A 24,164-nucleotide genomic window follows, 5' to 3' on the forward strand; every position below is an offset into this window, starting at 1 on the left:
GTTTGAAAAATTAACAAATGAAATTATTTAAATAAACCCTTTTGAAGAGCACTTGTCTCTGAAATATACCAATAATATCTCTGTATGGTTACAGTTGACAGGTGTATAGGAACAGCAAGCGTCTGTACAAACACGCACACACACACACACACGCACGCACACACACACACACACACACGCGCACACACACGCACACACGCGCATACACACACACACACACGCACGCACACACACGCACACGCACGCACACACACACACACACGCGCACACACACACACACTGTAGTGACAGATTAACCATCATAGATAAACTGTCAAACCACCATGACCTCAACTGACCTCTAGCAGTACACTGCTCTCAACCCTTACACAACCCTTGAGAGATTGAGACAGACCGGCCTGATCAATACATCGGAGGGTAAATGAATAATGAAATTATACAAGACAACCCTTTGACTGCCTCCGTTGAAAATGATGAATCGCACGATATGCAAAAAATGATATCAGCGGCGATAGATTAGCGATTCGCTTCCATCCCATCCCTGTGCTAGATCAGCGTCATTAATTCATCATTTACCAATTGTATTACAGAGACGATCTGAAGAAAAGGAGAGAAGAAAAACAGCTAAAGTGACCTCAAACTGACACGTGTAGTTCATGACACACAGACGGTGACAGCGGAGGTCTCTGATCCGGGTCGTTTCGGCCGTGTTGACATCTGTGACACTCAACATTACACCTACATGAACACGATATTGATCCCAGTTAGTCTCCTGAACACCTGACGAAACCAATACAACCCGTTCTTTCAAAAGAAACGCTGAAATAAAATCATCTGGAATTATACCGTCCCCTTATTGTTCCTTTGTAAAATCTGTGTTATTTGCTGAGGGATCCAAACATCTTAAAAATAGTTTTTTTATATATTTCGAGGTTAAAACAATCTGAACGCAACTGTAAAGGAAACTTGTTTGAATGTTATTTAATGATGTTCAGTCATACGTTTTCAGAGAAATGTGTAACATCTAAACTGCTGTTGACACTTTTAACTTCATATCACGGCTTCAGTTACAGAGAGAAATACAGCAGGATCTGATCTCAGATCAGATGTGCATTTATTCACATATCCAGTAGTTTCACACACATTCATTTGTCTGGTAATATGACCATGTAGTAGAGTAGGCGGGGCGAGACCGTGGTTTGAGTCCGGTGAGTAATTGTGAATAAGCGCCAGCTCTGCGCACACCGGCCTCGAATCACGAATGAGATTGGGAGCATATAAGAGAACGAGTGACCGGACCGTCGAAGAGAGAGGACCAGCCCCGAACTTGTGTTATGGTTGTATTTGTATTTGTATTTATGTTTATGTTTTGTTCGCCGGCGGTCGTCCGTGAGGGGCCGCCGCCTGTTATATTACTTTATTAAATGTTTAAAATGTCTTCCGGTTCCCGACTCCTTCCTTCCTTTTATTGAATCTTTATTACAGACCAATACTAGTGTTTGAGCATCATGTGTTTCTACAGGCCAGGACTGACATGTGGAGAACAAGATGGCAAATCATTCAGAAAACAGACACAACATTGAAGAGACTTTAGTTTTGTGTATTTTACCAGTCTAACCATTTCCTTCGTAGTTACACAAATTTACATTCACGTTTATTCATTAAGCATCATTTACAAACAGCACTGAAGCTAGGCGAATTGGCAAAAGAGTTGGTTTGTAATGGTAAAATGAAGGATTCATCGAAGACATTGTGATTTAATTGCGCATATATCATAATGGGTTTCAACTGAACATCAGAAGTGACAGCAGATGCTGACAGGGGTTTCTCTCAATGAGAGGAGGATGACACAGCTTCTGTTAATGTCATTGTGACTTCAGATAAACCAGAGTATTGTGTGCACCGCTCACGTCTCAGGTCTGAAATATCTGTAGTGTGAAAGTCCAGCTGTCACCCTCTCAAAACCCACCATTATATCTGATATATTTAGCCTGAATGTGATCATCCAGTGAAAATACACACACAATGAGTGACAAATAACATCAAACTAGAGCTGAGAATCAGGGCCTGTATGTATTTATATGTACAGCTGCAATCCAGAACGTAAAATAAACCAACAGTTTGTTATTGTGGGAAATTTATCATCGGTTGACATAAACCCATATGAAGATAAATACATAAAGTAACCTGCAGTTTCATTTTTCAAACAGAGATGGCGACAGAGATGCAAAGGTAAAAAATTATATCATGCACAAAAATATATGTAATCCAATTTGGCTTGATTTCATACACTTTTAAATCACACGCTATTACACTTTTTTATCACATGCTATAAAGAAAAGACCAAAGCTGCAAATCCTTAAAAAAATGGATTTAACTATTTTTACATTATTATAATATTTCATGAATATGTCATCGTATCATTCCAACACATTGTTTCTTGTTGGGAAGTCCATGATATCTGCCTCTGTACTGCCATCTTGTTCCTCTTAACTTGGTTGGGAGACCTCTTCAGCTGAGACCTAATCATACCAATTATTGGCCTTTATTAATCACTCTTATTTAAAGTAAAATTATGTCATTCTTAGAATCTTAACACACTTAAGAGTAAAATTGTACTCTGAGTGGATTTATACATGTTGACTGTGATGTTTAAGAGCAGGTACAAATGAAGCACTGTACAACATGTTGCCTCGGGCACATTTATTCTAAAGACACTTTTACTATCGCATTGACATCCCTTAGAACACCAGAGACTGCTGGATGGTTTATTATTCATATTCACACCCAAAACTGTAGAAATAATGTATATTTTACATGTATGCAGTTGAAAGACACTTTTATCCAAAGTGACTTACAATGCATTCAAGGTTTTATCAGGATGTGATCAACAAATGACATGTTTTGATCAAAATTATCATTTCAAAAGTTGAAATGTTTTGTAAGGCCAGTGTGATTATTTACTATGTAAGGATGATGGTTTGTTTGTTCAGGTTTGGGATTTGACCGACATCTCTCTGTCACCCTCAACAGCAGCTGAGAACAAAAGCTTATTGTTGACTCCATTGCTCCCAGCTCTATTTTGGATTTCTTCCTTTTATAGTGCGTTACAGGACCGACTGATCTCTCCTCCCTGGAGTCAAATGATATAAAAGCTTTAGCAGACAATGGGCTCACAGAAGATCCGTCCTGTCCAGCCTGCTGTTCTCCACTTCACTGGAAGATCTTCATCATGGCCCCTAAGAAAGTGGAAGCCAAGAAGCCGGAGCCCAAGAAGCCGGAACCAAAGAAAGAGCCGGCGCCAACTCCAGCCGCCCCCAAACCGGCACCTCCGGCAGAACCCGAACCCCCTAAAGAGCCTCCGTTTGATCCCAAGAGCATCACGCTGGAATACAACGCCGACCAGATCGAGGAATTCAAAGAGGCCTTTCAGCTGTTCGACCGCACGCCCAAAGGAGAGATGAAGATCACGTTCGCTCAGTGCGGCGACGTGTTTCGAGCTCTGGGACAGAACCCGACCAACGCCGACGTCCTGAAGGTCCTGGGAAAACCCAGACCGGAGGAAATGAACACCAAGATGGTGGATTTTGAGACCTTCTTGCCCATGCTGCAGCACATCTCTCGCTCGAAGGATCAGGGCAACTTTGAGGACTTTGTGGAAGGACTGAGGGTTTTTGACAAGGAGGGTAACGGCACCATCATGGGGGCGGAGTTAAGGCACGTTCTGGCCACGCTGGGCGAGAGGATGACAGAGGATGAGGTGGACCGACTCATGGCCGGACAGGAAGATGCAAATGGCTGCATTAACTATTCCTCTTTTGTCAAACACATTCTGTCAGGTTAAACCGTCTTTATTCTGATGGGTAGATTAACAAATCCATGTGGGTGCAAGAAAAACAATTTATAAGAACTATGACAGATGGCAATTGAATACTAGTTCGCATTGAGTGACGTTAAAGAGCAGAAATATTTTCTTTAATTTTGGTTTCCAATGGACAGGCAAAAACTTTCACATATGTGCTCAGTCACCAAAATGTGTAAACAATAAAAGTTATTTTGGAATGGAATTCACTTTACTATTTTATTTTTATGAAATGGACAACATGTCATGGAGGCCAACATTCATCTTAAAGGGATAGTTCACCCCGAAATAAAAATTCTGTCATCATATATTCATCCTCATGTCACGACAAACCTGCATGAGTTTCTTTCTTCTGCAGAACACGAAGAAAGAAATTTTGAAGAATGTTGATAGTCAAACAACACTGAACCCCATTGAGTGAACAAAACGTTTATCAAAATATCTTCTATCGTGTTCCACTGAAGAAAGAGTCACATACAGATTTTCAAGCACATGAGGAGAAATAAATGAATTTGTAATTTTGGCTGAACCATCGCTTTAACGGGAACCGGAACTTTTTATAAAGTTACTGATAAAAAAGTTCCTATTTATCAGACATACAGAAGCAGTCTATCTGAACCGAGGTCATGTAGCAGTCCATGGCTCTTAAATCTGTGACCTTTCCCCTCAAAAGAGCCCAGGCTGCTTGAGATTTGACTTGGATGTGGTGTGGAGCTTCTCTCTGTATGGTGTCCAGTCATCAATAGGAATGTAGGCTTTGTAATCATAGCAGTCTGTGGAGATCTTTAAACATTCAGCTGACAGCTGGCCAGGGCTTCCCGTCTGTGATTCAGGTTTCAGGGACACACTTTGCTTCTGTGGCGATTCAGAAACATGAATTTAAAACTCCGAACACACCAGCAGCAGTGCGGTGAGAGTCCTGCTCCAGTTGTGCTGATAAGGTTGAGAAACTGTGTTCATTTACATACAATGACAAAACATTTATACACATGATAAAATGGATTAATGCTCAGCAAGTGTCAAAAAAGATGATGTGTTAAATATAAAAAATAAGCTTTAAAAGCACCGCAGCTTGAGACCACAAAAAGCTGCTTTGATAAAATGATAAGTAACCAATTCTATAAAATCAGTGAAGATAACCAAATTTAATTTATTCTCAAAACATAATTCTCAAAGTCACATTGTGTTATTCCACAATTTTGATAAATTTCCTAATATTGTTAATTTTAAAAGTGCTGTGTTGTTTTTATTTATTTTATCTTATCTTATCCTCATTATTTTAATTTATTTTATTGTATTTATTTTATTATTTTATTTTATTTTCTATCATCTGTTTAAGCTGGAATGGCATGCTTTAATTTCATATCTATCATCTGATAGATCAAAGGTCAGGGACTTTATTGTGTCTGTAGTGTCTGTACTACTGTAACATGCATTTACTGTTTAGCTGCCTTGTAACATTGCAAAAAACCTAAACTCAAACATACCTTCCTTCTGGAACATAAAAATCATCAAACCTCAAATCCAGCTGAGACGGGTGAGAGAATTCATTGGCATCCTCCTCACTGGATCCCCTGTCATCACTGAGGATGAAGAACATCACAGCCAGGGTCAAACAGAGGGTCAATTCTCTGACTGGACTGTCAGGGATTATTAAACTGCTGCTTCATTTTAAACTGCAAAAACCATCAAATAAAGTCAAGCTTAAGTTGAAAAAATGGTGAAAAAACAAAAAAAGCCAAACCAATTGTAGAAACTCAGAAACAAAAGAAATCAAGACACAAAAACAGAATGTAATGGAGCGGTCAGAAAAAGAGAACAGATCTTTCATAGGATGATTTGAAATTCAGTTTGTAAGGTCTTAAGATGGCTGACATGATTTCTTTCTAAACGTTTTCCCTGCGGCGGCCCATTGAGAAAATAACTCCAAAGTGTAAAGCAGTAAAATCATTCACAACACACAACACAACTATTTGATGTTGACAGATGTAAACTAACTGCTGGTCATATTGTGTGCGTGAGTCATTTCTCTGTTGTAACAGAAATCACAAGTCTTGTAGTGAAGACGAGTAGAGATGAACGGTGTGATATCACTTACATCATCAGTGCTTTACAACTCATCATAGTCTCATTCAAGAAACAATTCAGACAAAATGTGAAACACTGTCATTATTCATCCTACAAACCCCATATGCTGGTTTTATTAGTATTATTTTTATTTGTTTTTGAAGAAGAATCATTATGTAGCGCTCGCAATAGAAGCACAACATGGACTCTACAATTAAGCACAAAACCTGAATCATTATTCACAGAGAATCTGGCTTTTCCTCAAAGCTTGTGTTCAAATATCATCAAATATTGTGATGTGTCATCACATGTCACACGCGATGCATTTTGTGTGCGAATCATTGTTCAGGATGAGGTTTCCCTCAACCCTAATAAACCCAACTAAAGATCTTCAAAGTCTACAGGATTATTTTAAGATTACGGACAGAAGGTTTCTTAGAAGTGAAGCGAAGAAGTAAAACTTAATAATGAAAATGAAACAGGTCTGAGAAAAGTCTCTTCGTTCCTCGATACAGTCCATCTTTAGTTCTCGCTCGAGCAGGTTTTCAACCTAAAACATTACAGAGCATTAACTCAATAACCGTCACGAAATGAAACATAACTCTAAAACACAATACAACACAGCGTAATGCAACAAAGTGATGTCTTTCCGATAGCTCATATAGCATGTATGGAGACAGATGTCTCCCATGTGCTTTCCCATAATGTTCTTTACAACAAAACGCCTTTAAATCAAAGTTTCTCAGGAAACAGATGTGAAAATAAAACAGAAATCATAATAAAAGCTGTGAGTGCAGATGGAATAAAACATTAACATTGAAGCTGCTGTGTGTATTTAAATGTGACAGATTACAACCATATGTCACATACAATCACATACAATAAATATTGATTCATGTCTAAATATTACAATGTTGTCTATTCATTTATTTTTTATACAGCTCCACAACGTTAAAAACAAAACTCCCATTCCTTCACAACTGTGATGAGGTTCAGAGTGTCAGTGTTGCTATAGTAACAGCACTGGTCACTTTAACTGAAGGTACTGTATGTTAAGAAGATTAAAGAAAATAACACCCATTAATCATTTAATTCTAGATCTGATTTATAACTGACAGGTGAATGTGACCCTGATTGAAAACCACAGTGGTGTTTTGTCCTCATTTGTTTTAAACGTTAGAACGCACAGATTTGATGGTAAAGCGTGCGTACGCGGAAATCCATGACAACGTTCACATTTATAAAAACGCTATTTGATGTGGAAAAGGGCTAAACGTGTGTCAGGGTCTGAGACGTATGCACTTGTGCTAGTCAGAGTGCTACAGGTTTTTGGAAATATTAGTCATTCTTGCCGCTTGTAAAGGATCTGGACGTTGACTGGCGCTCTTTTTTATATGTCAATGACATTTATTAGGCATCATTACAGTGTTTATATCGTGTACGTCAGGTATAGTGATGGTAACAGAAGTGTGATGCTTACATGATCACATTGATGACGTCCATTGAAAGAACACAAGTTTATGTGATATATTGATGTACATCTACTTGACTTCACCTGGACTAGAGGGAAGGCCAAGAGGCGAAGACTGTGGAGAGATGAAGTTTTTGAGAATGAACATTTTATTTCGAATGAAATAGATTTTCTTAAGATTCAGTTCCGTCGTAAGCTTCAGTCTTTCGTTGCCAACAGAAAGACTACAGAGATTTCAATCAGCAGAGCGAGGTCACATTGTGAAATTCTTCCAAGACTGTTGCTGATTTACCAGCCAAAGGCATTATCTTCATTTTGGTTGAAAGAAGACACAACTGGGAAATGTTTTATATTTACAAAAGAGTAAACAGTTTGAAAAAAGCAAAAAATAACATTTTGATAGAACATGTTATTATGTTCCTTGCATAAAGTAAGTTGATTCAGGGGTGATGTTAGTACATCTCTATTAAAATACAACAAAAACTTCAAATTTTAACACAAGTCCAAGAATTTAATAAACGCTGTTTTTTTGTAAAACTAATAAAGCCCAAACCAAATCTCAACGTATGGTAAAGTGAGGGTTGAGATCTTTGGTCAATGACGTACTAGAAACACGGAAGATAAACAGAAGATCTGAGTGTCAGTGATGCTCTGGTACCTCAGGATAAGAATCAGGCAGCTGGAGGCGGAGTCACAACATCCTTGAACTCAATTCTAATTGGTCACTGTGATTGAGGGAGCCATAGGCCAGACCTTGATGTTCAGATTTGAGACGCTGGGATATGTTCAGTAATTAAAACCTTAAAGATCTCACCGGATTGACCCGATGAAGAAAGATTAGCAAGATTAAATGCAAAGAGTAGAAAATGACCTGCTGTCTGTGAAATGATTCACTCTGTCATGGACACACCTGCTGTTTATTGACATTATCCCTGAGACATTGATGACATCTCTTCTCTAAAAAAGTGATTAATGCCACATATTTAGAAATAGGTTTGCATAACAAACTTTCTCCTCAGCAACAGCTTAGAAAAAATAAATCAAGGGAGGGAGTAAAATAAGAGATCAGTTTAAAATCAGCTCGGAGACGATAAACAATGACAAACCTGCTGAATTATTTATCCTCCCCACCGTCTCTTGAATCAACATCAGCATGACGAAAGGGAAATGAATCTTTTATCAAATAAGCATCAGTTCATCACCTGTTGTTTCTTGTGCCGGAGATGGAGGCGCTGGAGCTCAGTGTTCTTCTCGGGAGGACGGCAGGTCAAGGGTCTCCGTTCCACTTATGCCCGCATGTAACACAGAAGAAATTGACACTGTAGAAAAAAACAGAAGAGCTTTTCACAGCGGCTCGGGAGGTCAGCGTGCTTTGTTTTGACAGCGAGTTTCAGACGGGTCTCGTGTCAATGAAACTACGAACAAGCGTTCCAATGAGAAAAAAGTTCATTTCTGCAGAACAAAATGATATGAAGAAACACCCACCCGTAGCATAAAAAACACCATTTGTTTTCAGTAGATTAAGACTGGAGTTAAAGTCATTCTAAGGGCTATAAAGTCATTATGAAGTAAGCACTTGCGATATGTATAGTTGCTTTGTATGAATGAAAAACTATAAGGAGTTCTATATATACATTCTCATTCTAAATCTTAACATACACATATTTCACATCTTTGGTGGTTTTGATATTATTGAGCCCAGAGAAGTGTCAAAGATAAAATGTATTCCATAAATCTCTATCATGCTTTGTATTTTAATGTGATTCATTTGATTTTTCGGTAACATTAGCTTCCCTTCATAAAGCATTTATAAATGTGTTCATCAATGATTAATAAGTTATTTACAAATGCATTATGAAGCAGTTATAACTGCATGAATAAAAAGTGTGATTCTAAATAAATACCTGACAGATAGTGAAACATTTTTAACACACATATTATAAATGCTTAATGTATTTATTCATTATTTATTTGACTCGAAAGCAGATTCATTATTATCTTGATGTTGTTTGCTAAATAGCCTTTCAGACTGTAGACTGTATAGTGTTATGATGTTTATTCTGATTATTGTATATTTCATATCTTATGTCACTTTCAAACCATGTTGATCCAATTCAGAATGTCTTTGAGTTTATTTTATAAACATTATTAATAAAAAATATATATATTTAGGTAAGCGTCTCAGAGTATAAGCTCTTTATATGTAGTTTGTATCTATTTTCCATGCACACAAGCTGTTGAGCACAACAATGACACACGATGTGATTTAATATGTTCACTTCACAAAAGAAAAGAATAGATTGATCACCACTGACAGCACTCTTTCACCTCCTTCAACACGGATGTTGCACTCTCACACGTTTCTATGGTGCTGGCAGGGATGCTTACCTCGTTGTCATGGCAACAAGTTTGATTACTTGAGCGTTTGTATGAGTTTGTAATGCCAGAATGCACAAACGGTCAGCCAGTAGCATGTTCAGCCACCAAAATCAATTTCTTTGCGACTGAAATGACTGAATTTGGATGAATAAACAGCTCTTTTTTTGCTCTGTGATGTGTGTTTTGGTTTTAATTCAAGCAGGTAAATTTCAACAAGGTTTAAATAAAAAACACTTTTTAGCCGTTTTATTTGGATGTTATTGAAGTTCATGTGTTGTCATACATTACAAACAGTATATTGACCGTGAACATATTTCTGTTCTCGAAACATCAGCAACAGCTTTCAGTTAACCACAATTTATCATTCATTGTTTAATCTGGTATTCTCTCTCTCTCTCTCATCAGCATATTGGCATGTTACTGTTGGCAAAATGAATTTAGCTGCAGGACTAATAAAAGCGAAATCAAATAAAGCACTCTGCAAACGTGCAAACCCAATTGGACGAGCCGTTTGTAATTTCCATAATGATGCTGCAGCAGCCTCCAGCGAAGGCAACTTTGAATAAACTAAAAGCAGAATCCTAATGAGGCCGTAGAGAAGATGGCAGACAGAATCTGAAAACAGAGACAACATCACGTTAAAGCCGTTTGTCTTTATCATTCAATAGTTCAATACCTGAAAATCTAAATAACATTTATTTTACAGTGTATTCATAGGAGAAATGAAGCCAGTCAATTCTGTGGCAGTAAGTGGAACAGAAGAAATAATGTTTGTTACTGAACAGGTTAGAACAACAAGTCCCACTTCAACAAAAGAGCTCAAACAAACACAAACAAAACTTTAGAGTCACGTTTTAGAATCATAGAAAAACAACACTGCTCAGGCCAATAATGCATTCTACTGTATTTTATTTTATTCTCATCAATTCTATTCTCATCAATTCTATTCTATCCTCATCAATTCTATTCTGTCCTCATCAATTCTATTATCATCATTTCTAATCTGTTCTCATCAATTCTATTCTCATCAATTCTATTCTATCCTCATCAATTCTATTCTGTCCTCATCAATTCTATTATCATCATTTCTAATCTGTTCTCATCAATTCTATTATCATCAATTCTAATCTCTTCTCATCAACTCTATTATCATCAATTCTAATCTCATCAATTCTAATCTGTTCTCATCAATTCTAATCTGTTCTCATCAATTCTAATCTCATCAATTCTAATCTGTTCTCATCAATTCTAATCTGTTCTCATCAATTCTAATCTCATCAATTCTAATCTGTTCTCATCAATTCTATTATCATTAATTCTTATCTGTTTTCATCAATTCTATTATCATCATTTCTAATCTGTTCTCATCAATTCTATTATCATCAATTCTAATCTCTTCTCATCAACTCTATTATCATCAATTCTATTCTCATTAATTCTAATCTGTTCTCATCAATTCTATTATCATCAATTACATTCTATTATCATCAATTCTAATCTCATCAATTCTAATCTGTTCTCATCAATTCTAATCTGTTCTCATCAATTCTAATCTCATCAATTCTAATCTGTTCTCATCAATTCTAATCTCATCAATTCTAATCTGTTCTCATCAATTCTAATCTGTTCTCATCAATTCTAATCTCATCAATTCTAATCTGTTCTCATCAATTCTAATCTGTTCTCATCAATTCTATTATCATTAATTCTTATCTGTTTTCATCAATTCTAATCTGTTCTCATCAATTCTGTTCTATTCAAATCAAATCAAATCAAATCAAATCTGTTCTGTTCTATTCTCATCAATTCTATTAATTTCAATTCTCTTCTATTCTTCACTTTTCTAGTTCTTGTGGCTCACTTACGATGTAGTCAATTTAAAATATTGTTTAACATTTCATTAAAGTATTGACGTTCATTAAAGAATCCCAAGAGACATATTTTGTGCCCTATTTTAACGATATAAGCGCATGGTTTTAAGCGCAAAGGGTGTATCCGAATCCACTCTTGCTAGTTTAACGACAGGAAAACGGTTGGGGCGCCCTGGCACGTGGTCTTAATGAGTAATGTGTGTTTATGGAGGCGTAACGTGCAGTAAACCAATCTGAGTGCCATCTCCCATTCCCTTCAAGAGCCGGTGGTGCTCTCACTATTTACGCGGAGGAGTTTGTTGGCGGTAAAGCTGAAGGCTTCTCAAGCAAAGAAACTGATTTGTTCATGCGCGACATTAAAGCGCGCTAGCAAATCATCTACTGGACAAACAGGAACCCAGAGATGACATGTAGACGTTTTACCTGTATGTACACAATAATAATATTGTTCATAATTATTGTTTCATTTTTTTAAGTGTTTGTGTGCTGCTGCGCTTCCCTGTGTGTAATAAGCCAAATGACCGCGCGGTGATCCGCCCAGAGGCGCATTTTCTACTAACGCAATATTTAAATAAGAAAAACATATTGCGTCATTGACTTTAGACCTTGGTCTATGTCTATTTTCAGTTACTCAAAATAGTAATTTATTAACAATATTAACATGTTTTTTAGAACAGCACCCCCGTGAGGAGAACAAATGAACGCGTCGGGCTGCAACTAGCAAGAACACTTCCGCCGTGTGTCCGATAGTGCCCCTTATATTCACCATGAAATCTAACAGGAACATTCTAAGTGTTTAACACAGTGTTGCGGGGAATTTTATAAATGTATCCGTGCACACCATTACTTTTTCCAAGATTAATTTGCACTTGTGATATTTAATCAAAACCATGAAGCTGCTCTCCCCCTCTCAACGACGACTCTTCATAACATGACGTAAGCAACAAAAAAAGAGGTAGGACTATACGGACTGTCCAATGGCAGGCATTTGAATCCTCCCCCCCAGGCCCACTTTAAAACAAACCAATCAAAAAGGGAAAGGCAAAATAAAGTCCCGCCCTTCAATTTTTCCAACGTCAGAAGCCGCTTCACACGGATATACGTCACGATACGGAAAAGAAGTCAATCGCAGCTTCCATTTCATTCGTCTCTAGTCTGGATTTGTTGCATTTTAAACCATGTTTAAATAAATTTAATCTGCCTATAAAAACATGGCGAAAGAACCATAAATTCAAAAGAATCACTCATTGATATCATGTGCTTCCTGAACACCTAAAATGACCATCATGATATATATTAATACAGAAAACAAGTTTTCACACACCTGTAAATAAAAGGTTACATATGAAATTACTTCACTCTGTTTTTTAAAGATTTTCAAAAATCATGTTTTTTTATTGTTCATTCTAATTAATATCAATCAAACATGCAGTTGGTTTGTTTTGATTTACGCCATAATAACAGCTAACTAACACAATAAAACACAATAAAAGCATGATAGCTTATTAAATAACATGATTTCTTCATATATGCTGTACAGGATTCTGTACATATGAAGCTTTACATTTGTTGTTTAATCAACAGCTTCAGCACAAATAAGTGAAAGAAAAGTTTGTGCTGTACTTTAAATGGTCTTGTTCTGCGTGTTTAACCGCTGCTATGAAACATATGGCCTGTATGACACCTGTGTAATCGTCTGACAGTATACTGTTTAATTAAATGTATGACACGTTTTCTTCTATAATAGCATGAGATTATTTATACTGTATCTGAGCGTTCAGGTGAGCGCTGATGTTTACGACTTCATTTTTCACATCCAAAGGGAAAGAAAAGTGAGATTATGAGTGACAATAGAGATCATCACAGTGCTAATTATTTTGTTCGGCACATATATTTAGAGAGCCTGTGCATATATTTACAGATGTGAACGTTTGAAGCGTGATTATTTATTTCTCAGCGTGTGCGTGATAACAATAAATTGGTTTAATGACTGATCTCATCAGTTTAAGCAAACTGCCACACATCGACAATTTCCTCCTGTCAAAAATCATCACAGCACAGCAATCTATTTAATGTAATACAGATTTATAAAGCACACGTACAATGCACTTTCTCACCTCTAAACAACCTCTCGGCTTCACAGCTCTTTGGAAACAGCAATTTTCAGCTTTAAGTTTTGTCGAGATTTCTGAAGCACGCCAGCCATCAATCAACACCTGTTGAACTGCACGCCAACACGCACACACGCACACACACGCCAACACGCATTCCCACACACATGCAGACACACACATGCATACACACACACACACACATGCACACAGTCCTGTAAGAAATGTCAGCTTAAATCACACTTCTCTTCTACTAATACTGTTTACATCACAACACATTGTGTGATATCTTCTCTTTTGCTGCATTCAAGACACCTCAGATGTGAGATATTTCATATTTCCCACCACAAACCCAGAAGAAACGCTTGTAACATTTCACATATTTATTAACATTAACTCTTAACCCAGACAAATTCTATCTGAGCACCTCTATACACTGTTGTGTTGGTGTCAGTGCACACAGTAGAGCCCTACACGGCCAAAAAATCCATCCCTAACCTGGCCCTGACCCGAAGTGTTCAAGCCCTAAACCCGGCCCAAGCCCGGCCACGTTTGCCGTTTTCTAGTCGTAACCCAAACCAAGACACCAACACCGCTCACTCTGACGCTCTCGCAAACACTACTAAGAATTACACTTTTGTTATAGGCCTGAAAGATAAGTATCACCACCGACGATCATGCCCACAAAGACCGTCCATTACAGAAAAGCCGACACAGTCTCACAGGAATTCGTAAAAAGCATGACGGGATGCAGTAGAGTATAAAGCCAAGCTACATGATCCAGGAGCAAATAAGTAAATATATAAGTAAATTACCTTCCTTTGATATTAAGTAACTGAAGAACAATGTTTCAAAGACCTTTTCACCAACTGGTTTGCTTTGAATAATAAAAAAAGAGAATAAATCCATTGAATTATGTACAGAGAGTGTTTTAACGAATGTTTTGCAAACTGTCTAGCATTAAAAAGTAGCCTAATACAAAAATAAATAAATCCGTGGAACTGCAAAAAATATACGGTGGTCATCTTTCAGTGTTTATTTGTGCGCGTTGTGAAGATTAAGAATAGAATCCACTGTTCTCCGCTATTGCGTATGCGTCCGTGGCCGTGTGCGTATTGCGTAGGTGATGCATAATATTTATAATATATATACCAATATAACATATTTCATACAGTAGCCTATATGTGATCACTGCTCTGCAAGTATATGGGCATAATAAAAGGAGACGCTAAATGACCCCGAGTCCAACCGAGCCCGATACGGTTTCCATACAATGTTTCTGCATTCACCGGCTCCATCAGCTTAATAAATACATTTTAGTGTATTGCGCTGCCCACGGGAAAGCTTACACAACGAGATTATTAACAACACTGGAAAAAGACAACTGCGTTTATTAACCACGTGGGAGAGCACTGAGCAAAACTTCAATAGTGTACCATTAATCCAGTATCGATAATCATGTTTTTTTTACATTTATGCATTTGGCAGACACATTTATCCAAAGTGACTTACATTGCATTATTCTTACATTTGTTTCTAAGTATCCCCTGGGATCAAACCCACGACACAGATTTTTATTTTGACCATACGGGTATATTGTGACATTTGGTCTACAGCAGTTTGTCATTAAAGTCAAAAGTGAAAAAAAGTTTATTGTTAAACTCAGAATAAATCATTAATAGACATTTATAAGCAGTTGTGGTAAAGGGCAGATGTGTTTGAGATGCTCGTCACTGGTGACTAGATAAACTAGCTCTATCAGCAAGAGTCTGATTTTTACTCCCCTTCTCATTTTGTCCTTTCATTAAATAGCAATTGAATATTTACTCTTCCATGACTTTAGTTAGACAATGAGCCCTGTTAATAAAACCCTGAACAGTTGGAGAGTGAAAAATGAAGATGAACAGAGCCCACGTGGTGTGTAAAATGGTCCGTGGTCCATTTTGTCCGGGACTAGTGATCCGTGTTTGGAGAAATGTATGAACAGACCATTTGCTGTGAGGCTTTACCTCAAATGGGTCTGTGTAAAGAACCTCTATATCCACCTTTCATTTTCCATTTCAATCAGCAAATGCAGTCATTACCGCACTCCATTTGCCGCTGCATTATGTTGACAAAATAGGCCATTACTAACACAAAGTTGGTGAAAGGCAACAGGACTTTCTGGCTGAATTAATTCCAGGCTTCAACCAGAGCTAGAATTATGACTTCATAGATGTTGCATTGCAGGCCTCATTTACCTCCTGCAAAACAGCCGGCCATATAAAAACATTCTGAAACGAAGAAGACTGTACAAGAGTAACGCAGCACAAATATTCCGTCATTCTCAAGACGAACGAAAACAACTTCAATATTTTGTTGCGCCGCATGTAGGTTTGGTTACACCATACATTCATCCGCAGCGTGTGTACAATCTTATGCAACATCACAATATTTATTTCCATCCAGAGTTGCGTTGTTTTATGGATGAGAGCTTGTGCAGATGAAGGGAGAGTCAAACCAAGTTTCCTTCAGCACATCTCAAAGACGTTCAAAATGAAAAAGCATTCTCAATTTTCCCTTCAAAGCTAACAATGAACACACTATACAAAGTCATGTTTTCAAGAAACAGTATTGAGTCTCAGGGAGAAAGTGAACTGAAAGTGAAGCAAATTCCTGTGTGTGTTTATTAGCTGTTCTGTTCAAGCGACTGTCAGCTCTGGGACTAGTGTTGAGTGTAACTAGTTACGAAGTAATTAGTAACTGTAATTTAATATCTTTTTTCTTAAAGGAGAACTCCGCCCAAAAATGAAAATTCGGCCATCAATCACTCACCCTCAAGTAGTTTAACATCCCTTGGACCTTTGTTTTCCCCAGAAATTCCAAGCGTTCTGACTCCTCCATAGATTGCAACACAACCAAACCACACAGGCTCTACATCAGAACGCACATGCGTCGAGCGATGAGAACACCGGATGCATCATGTGGCTCTTGGGAGCATGCGCTGGAAACAAGCACTCAAATACACTGGAATATACTTCTAAATTAAGTTTATTTGGGCACAGAAAGTATCCTGTTCAGATTATTTTAATTAATACTGAACCACCAGAGTCGCATGGACTATTTTACGATGTCTTTACGCAGTTTCAGCACTTTGAAGTTTGGTTGCATCTAAGGAGGAGTCAGGACGCTTCCAAAACGTCCTTCATTTGCATTCTGGGGAAGACGGAGGTTCTAGGTGTGTTAAACTTCTTGAGGATGAGTAATTAATGGCAAAAAAAAATTTGGGGTGGAGTTCCCCTTTAAAAAGGTAAAGTAAGGGATTACTCTTATTTTTTCTGTAACTAAATTACAGTTACTTGTGTAATGTATACAATCGTGGAATTGACAAGACATTTTAAAGTCTAACTTTAAAATGCATGCATTAATGTATCTTTCTGACATGTGTTATACTTTAGTCGGTTAATAAAAGTACTTTAGTTTTATATTATTTATTTGAATGAATAAAGAGTCGTTTTGTGTCTATCCTTGAATCACTGAACTAATCAAGGTTGATGTAGGATAAAGAAAGTCATTAGTAAGATATTAAATACTTTTTGGAGAGAGTCTTCTGTACAGTAATCTAATTACTAGGGATGGGCATTTAAAGCAAAAATAATATTCGAAGATCGATGAGAACTATTCGAAAATTATTCGAAATTCGCACCCCTCCCCCACATGGACGCATTTACAGTATTACACACACACAAACGGAGAGAGAGAGAGAACATTTACGCTTCAAATCAGTATGACGGCACACTGCTTTATGTATTATGGAATATGCAATCTTATGTTAAGCAATACATTAAAATAACTTGCTGAAACAAATATATTAACAACCGAATGACGGCACTTATTAACAGTACGTCGATCAGCATCAACCGCTCATAATGCTACAACATTTCCTTGTAAAATATGGGCATGCACATTTATACCAACTAAAAAACAGCAGTGTGATTAATCAGGAAAATATATTAAAGCCATAGAGATTTTAGACCAGACTTAACACGCGTAAAACATATTAACCGAATGAAGGCATTTATTAACAGTTCGGAGCGATTTCATGCATTAATAGTTCATAAGGCTTCAGTTTCAATTGTCATGAAAAAGTTTCTCCAGTCTGGCAGTGATCGTTTTTCTAGACTAACAGTAAACTCGGGCTGAACAAACTCCATTAGATTTTTAAAACCCTCTCCTCCGACAAAGCCGATCGGAAGCATATCCTTAGCGATCATCTTGCTAGTTAGAGCCGTTATTTGCTCCGCCAGTTTGGGATCCAAATTGGTTGTTCTGCCCATAAACTAGCAACTGATTGCTGACCTGTGGATGGACCTGCTGGGTGCTTCACCCTCATATGATTGTGCATCGTAGTTGTTGATCCATGATAAGCCAGCTTTACATTGCAGAGTTTGCACTGCACTTTATTCTCATTCATTTTATTAAAGGACCCCACACACAGAACACATTTTTGACATCGTCTCAATTTACCGTTTCCGTTATGTCACGCGGGTCTACAGTGTGCGTAACTTCGTTACCAATTCTTGTGGGAAAATGTTTTGCTCTACTGTCTCTTGATTGACAGCCTTTAGGTTTTTGGCAGCGCCACCCTTTGGTTACATGAACGCGCTACACGTGAAAACACGGCCAGTTTTTTAAGATCGCACAAACTATTTGAAATTCGATAATTAAATATACTATTCGAATATTCGAAATTCGTGACTCATCCCTAGTAATTACACTATTGAATATATCATTAGTAACTAGTAACAAATTACTTTTTCAGAGAAACTTCTCTTTTGTTCGCCAACAAAACCATCTTCACCGCAAAAGAACGTACCTGAGAAACAATAAGAAAACACATGAGAATAAAATCATAGACATAAGAAGGTGGGGAGAATGAGACGCCGAGGGCGGTGTCGAGGTTTGACGGCTGCCTGAGATCAACCTTTCTTTGAAGTCACTAAGGCACCTTTACATTGTGCTAACCTCAGTATTAAATGTCACGCCTGGAGAACTTATAAAGCATTTTCTGTCAACCAAAAGTCAAGGGTCACAAAACTCCAAAGGTTCCGTGACAAACAAAACGCTGCCCTTTTAGCACACAGTCCTCACTCAGTCTTTTACTTTCGGTACTGTGCTTTTCAGATGACATATGGGAATGTATTATTGCCATGATGGACAAACAGCTCAAATGAAAGTCGGTAATGTGCTTGTGTGCTTCAAAGAGAATATTGCAGATGATTTATTACCGCAGGATTCTGCAAAAAAATGGATCACACCAAAACCTTAAAGGAATAGTTCAGCCAAAAATGAGAATTCTGTCATCATTCACCACGTTTACATGCGCAACATTAATCAGAGTGAGGACTTAACCGCAGTAACATGTTTACATGACATGAGAACACCTCTTTGCTCCTGTTTACATGAATGTTTTATTGGTCTGATTATTTGCTATAATACATAGCACAAACGATGCTCTCGGGGACAGTAGATGTGTGTTACTGGCTATCGTTTTCATAAATTCGCATCAAATGGAAAACATGGTTATGAGGATGTATTCGGTGAAGAATATAGAAATGTACTGGAAAATCATATTGATGATCGCGTTCTTTCTCTTTGAATGTAAGGAGCAGAGACTGCTGACATTGAGTTGGGTTGACGGTAAAGCTTAATACTTTCATGTTTACCATAAATGTGCGCTCAAGATGCTATCACATTATAATCACATTATTGATAGGCATGCAAACCATTTCTCAAAATATCTTCTGTTGTGTTTCACTGATTTCATAGACAGATTTACAACCGCATGAGGAAGAATAAATGATGACAGAATTTATATTTTTAGGTGAACTTACAAGGGAAACAAATAGCTTCTGTGGTCTTGTGAAAAGTGAAATATGAATGTTGCATTCTCTATGCACTCAATTGCTTTTCAAGGGACAATAATGTCAGCATTCAACTCAAATCAGTCCAAATGTTGGTTCAATTCAGTGTATGTAAGACGCCAAACGGAATCGACTATAAATCAGTAAAATTTGAGGAACGCACACATCACCTTAAACACATTGAACAGTGAACCTCTTCAAATATATGATGGTTTTTATTATTTAGTTGTACGGAGCATCTGTTTCATGTTGAGAGCAAAACTGTGCTATCGCAAAGCTCGATGATTCACGTTTGAGATGAAATATGGGTTTTGCTGATGTTGACAGAATAGAAATTGTTTAGAAAAAGGTTTTCCTGTTATTAGAAACTCGGTGTTGTTATCGGGAACGCTGCTTCGCTTTCATCCCATTCAGCTGTCGCAAAAATAATCAATCTAAAGCATTTAATTAAAGGCCAATCTCATATTAAAAGCTTTTCCGTCATAAAAATGTCTCCCGGCGTTGAAGCCGAGTCTTTGTTTGCCAGAGAGCTATTTCTGGGGGGAAAGGTTTGGCACTGTTGGCATTTGTTTGGATGTGTGACCTTTTAAACATGCTTGAAATCTACGGTCATCTTGTTTTCTCGACTGAAATTTCCCAGATGGAGCGAGAAAAAGGCTGGAAAATCACCTCAAGGTGGTGTAACGTTCAGGTCGGCGTGTTGACACGTCAGCGTGTCTGTGATCGCAGCCCGTTTGACTCACGTTTGAGTTTGAGTGATGGCTGCGAATGGTCAATCTGTTAAAGACTGTGAATGTATGAAATGATGTACAACACACATCCTAGATGTTAGCTGTGAGATAAAACTATTATGATGAAAATTAGCTACTTCAAGTCATTTGTATATTGACAATCATACAGAAAAAGACAATAAATGAAACTTGAATGAGCTAAATTGTTTACTGCATTTCAGATTTTGTGTACCTTACAAAAATGAAGTATATTCATGAGTGTTATTAGTATACTTCATTTAAACTTAAAAAGAAAGTATACTTTCAGTCTACTTTTTATGTACTTTGCTGTAGTTTTTGCAGCAGATTTGCGAGTAGCTTACTGTAGATTTAATGACTACTTAATACACTTTTCAATTAGTTCGATTTAAATGACTTTAATCCAAATTAAAACACTTTCCTGTTAGAAAAATGTTAGAAAATATCTCACAGTGACATGTATTACAATATATGAGTGTTTGTTTCGTCTCAAACTATGGCATTCTTCCTGCGTTATTTTCTCTCATTTTCTGTAAAAATATATCTTCTTAAATTACGACACATTTACATAACAAGAAAAGTCACCCAAGATATTTAATCTTCTTTTTTTTGAAAGAAAAATATATAAACTAGTTCAGTTTATGATTAAAACTAAATTCTACATTAAAGCTACAGTAAGTTACCTGCTTACATGTAATTACAGCAAAGTTTATCCGTGTAGGCTACTCCAAATAAACAACAACACAATCTTATGAGAATTTAAAACAAGATGGCATATATATATATTAAGTACATTTTAGTACGATTTTGCACAAAAGTGCATTTTATGATCTAAGAAATGGGTTAATTTAGTCCCATGTAGTATTGAAACAGTACACTTACAAGAATACTGGTATTACCCAACGTATTGTTGTCATTCCTATTAAAAAAGAAATGGAAAAGAAATATGTTCTTTAAGAATAGTTTAAACGTTCCACTAACATTGTTTTTTAGAACTTTAATCGATGACATATAGTATTGATAAAATGCTCATTACAGTAAGAACATTTTTTGATAACTCTGAGAGAATATTTAAGACTGGAATATGACTTAAAGATAAAAAAAACTAGACATCGCAACTTGACTCTATGTGACAAAATCTACAGACTGGAACAAACTTTCTAAAACAAGTCCTGACTAAAGATCTGAGCAAAAGTCTTGTTGTATATTCCAGCATTTAGAGAATGTTGAGATTGTTCCTCCTTAGCTGGGGTAATACGTACTATATATTCTTAAACTATACCTCCACCTCGAATATACTTCATAAAATTTAAGAAATACAAATTTTGTAAGGGATGTTAATCTGCCATTCTTCAGGACACTACGGACATTTCAACAACATGATGAACATGTTGTTGTTTTCACACATCTTTATCATTATACTAGTGGTGGGCCGTTAACGGCGTTAAGTGAGACTATTATCGCGCGTTAAAAAAAAATGTCGCCGTTAATCTATTCTCAAAGTTGGGTTGGGAGCTGGGTCTATACTACGCAAGCTATGATGACTTTCACCTTGATATTTTAGCGCGGATGTATACCAGCTTAACTGCACTGTACGCGGCGAGAACGAGATTTTTCAACTCGCGTGATTCGCATCATTCGCGGAAGCAGAAGCAGCCTCATCATCTCTTAACCAGGGCTTCATTCGCGCGATTCGCGCAGCAAGTAGGTCTATTGGCTCTTTGCATTAACATATAAATCACTCGCGCTTGACACGCCATTCGCGTTTGGTCTGAACACAACATAACGTTACTGTGAAATTAACGCATCAAACGTGACGTGCTAACATGGATGCAGCTATGAAGCCGCCGGGTTTGCTTCAGGGAATATTAATTTTTAATAAGCTTCCCAATAGAAACATCGACAAGACTAAGGTTGTTTGCACCTTGTGCAATGCGGAATTGGTTTAAAAAAAACACTTTCTCTTAACAGGTAGTGGTCTAGCTTTAGTTGAAACCAGTAACTTTGTATTGAGATCTAATGTATTATGGCTCCTGTATGACATATCGCTTGTTGCTCCCTCACTCTTTGTAAGTCGCTTTGGATAAAAGCGTCTGCTAAATGACTAAATGTAAATGTACTGTAGGAGCTCTTCCAGTCTCAAGTACCACCTAAACGCATATCATCCCTTAGCTAATGCGGAAGTAAACACAAGTTCATCTTATTGAACATAATTTAATTTTCATCACCAATTATCATAGTAGAACAGCTTTCTCAAGCAGTTTGTGATGCATTTTGGAAACAGGAGATGAGCCCCTGGTCTAATGCGCCACCTGGCTTGAGAAACCCGTTCTCAAAGACTTACTTTTAGTCATTATTTGGGTAGCACACATATTCTGAATGCCTTCGGCAGAATTCAAATGAGCCATTTTAATCTAGATTAATCTAGATTAAGAAAATTAATCTATGCCCACCACTACTTTATACATACATTATTTATCAACTGCCTTTGTGTATAATGCATTATAAAGGGTTATTAATAATCATGATGCATTATAATTGTTTATAATGTGTGTTGTAATACGTTCAATGTTGTTGTGAAGAATTATAACCAAATAAAAAATGCAAAGTGCAACAATTAATTGATGAGTGTTATAATGTATTTACTGTGGTTACAATTAATTCATAACAATGCATTATAAGGTGCTTACACGGCAAAATAATACAATTAAACTACTTTTAAAATGCATTATAAATATATGCTTTAAGTAAAGTGTTGCAGCCAAACAAATTCAATCAAAAATCATTTCTTATGTTTATGGCAAACAAAATCACACCAAATCATAAATGGTAACGCTAACAAAAGTGAGCGTTGTATTCCAATGAATATTAATGTTTCTTATTGTCATTTCTGATGTCACTAAATATCATGAACACAGGCTGAAGAGTGAGGTTGTCATTAGATAGCTCAGGTTGATATCTTTCTTTTATGACGTGTTGAAATCTCTCTGTATCTCCACACGCGTGCCCTTTTCCACCTCTGCGCTGAAGGACATGATATTTAACCTTTAAACAAGGACACAAGCGCATGATGGCAGGAGGTCTATCGGAGTTGCTGTAGCACGTGACATCTCATTACAGAAGGTGCCGGATGATGAGTCCGGGGTGGAGAGAGAGAGAGAGACGTGGCGGATTCCCACCGGAGTGCTGGATCGATATTGTCTCTGTTAATGAGAGCCTTTGATGAATGGGGAAGTCAACTCTGTTGGCTTTCTCGCGCCCAACCCTCGCTGCCCTCTCCATCATCACCAGCCTTTCAATGGAATTTTGAAGATACCAATTATCCCCTAACATCCACATAAAAGCATGTTAATGGAGGGAATAAAAGTTCTTTATTCGCAGCGTGGAAGTGAGAGAGGTAATGTAGGATCCGGCTGGGGATGGACCGTGTGCCGCCATCTGAACAATGACAAAGACTGATTTAAAACAGCCAAACAAAACCACAACTCGGCCAGGATGGGCAAGAGGAATTAGCGTGGAAATCAAATTGATATCCACTTATATAAAGTCAGGTATTGTATGCTTACAGGAAAACTAGTGTAGTGTTGAGGAGAAAGATTTTTGCGGTGTATCTTCACCGATCTATGTTGGGTTGAGTTGGCGTCAGTCGTGGGGCTGCCGGTGTGAGAGGCGAACAGAATAAATCAGAGAGAGAGAAATCTAACCTCATGTTTTTGTCAGGGAGTCTCGCTGCTGTGCCGATCAGAGCTGC

At 37.4% G+C, this 24,164-nt stretch overlaps 1 protein-coding gene across 1 annotated transcript; it reads left to right on the plus strand.

The window, feature by feature from the left end:
* Positions 1 to 3,232: 3,232 nt before the first annotated feature.
* LOC130419437 (myosin light chain 4-like) lies at positions 3,233 to 3,893 on the plus strand. Its single transcript, XM_056746183.1, has one exon. It carries the CDS (start codon positions 3,233 to 3,235, stop codon positions 3,842 to 3,844), a length of 612 nt encoding a protein of 203 aa, XP_056602161.1. The 3' UTR covers positions 3,845 to 3,893.
* Positions 3,894 to 24,164: the final 20,271 nt, after the last annotated feature.

Source organism: Triplophysa dalaica, chromosome 4 (genome assembly GCF_015846415.1).
Source record: "Triplophysa dalaica isolate WHDGS20190420 chromosome 4, ASM1584641v1, whole genome shotgun sequence".
Lineage (NCBI taxonomy): Eukaryota > Metazoa > Chordata > Actinopteri > Cypriniformes > Nemacheilidae > Triplophysa > Triplophysa dalaica.

Bases quoted from the DNA above. Each gene is read 5' to 3' on its own strand.
- LOC130419437 (XM_056746183.1), top strand. From the start codon at position 3,233: ATGGCCCCTAAGAAAGTGGAAGCCAAGAAGCCGGAGCCCAAGAAGCCG.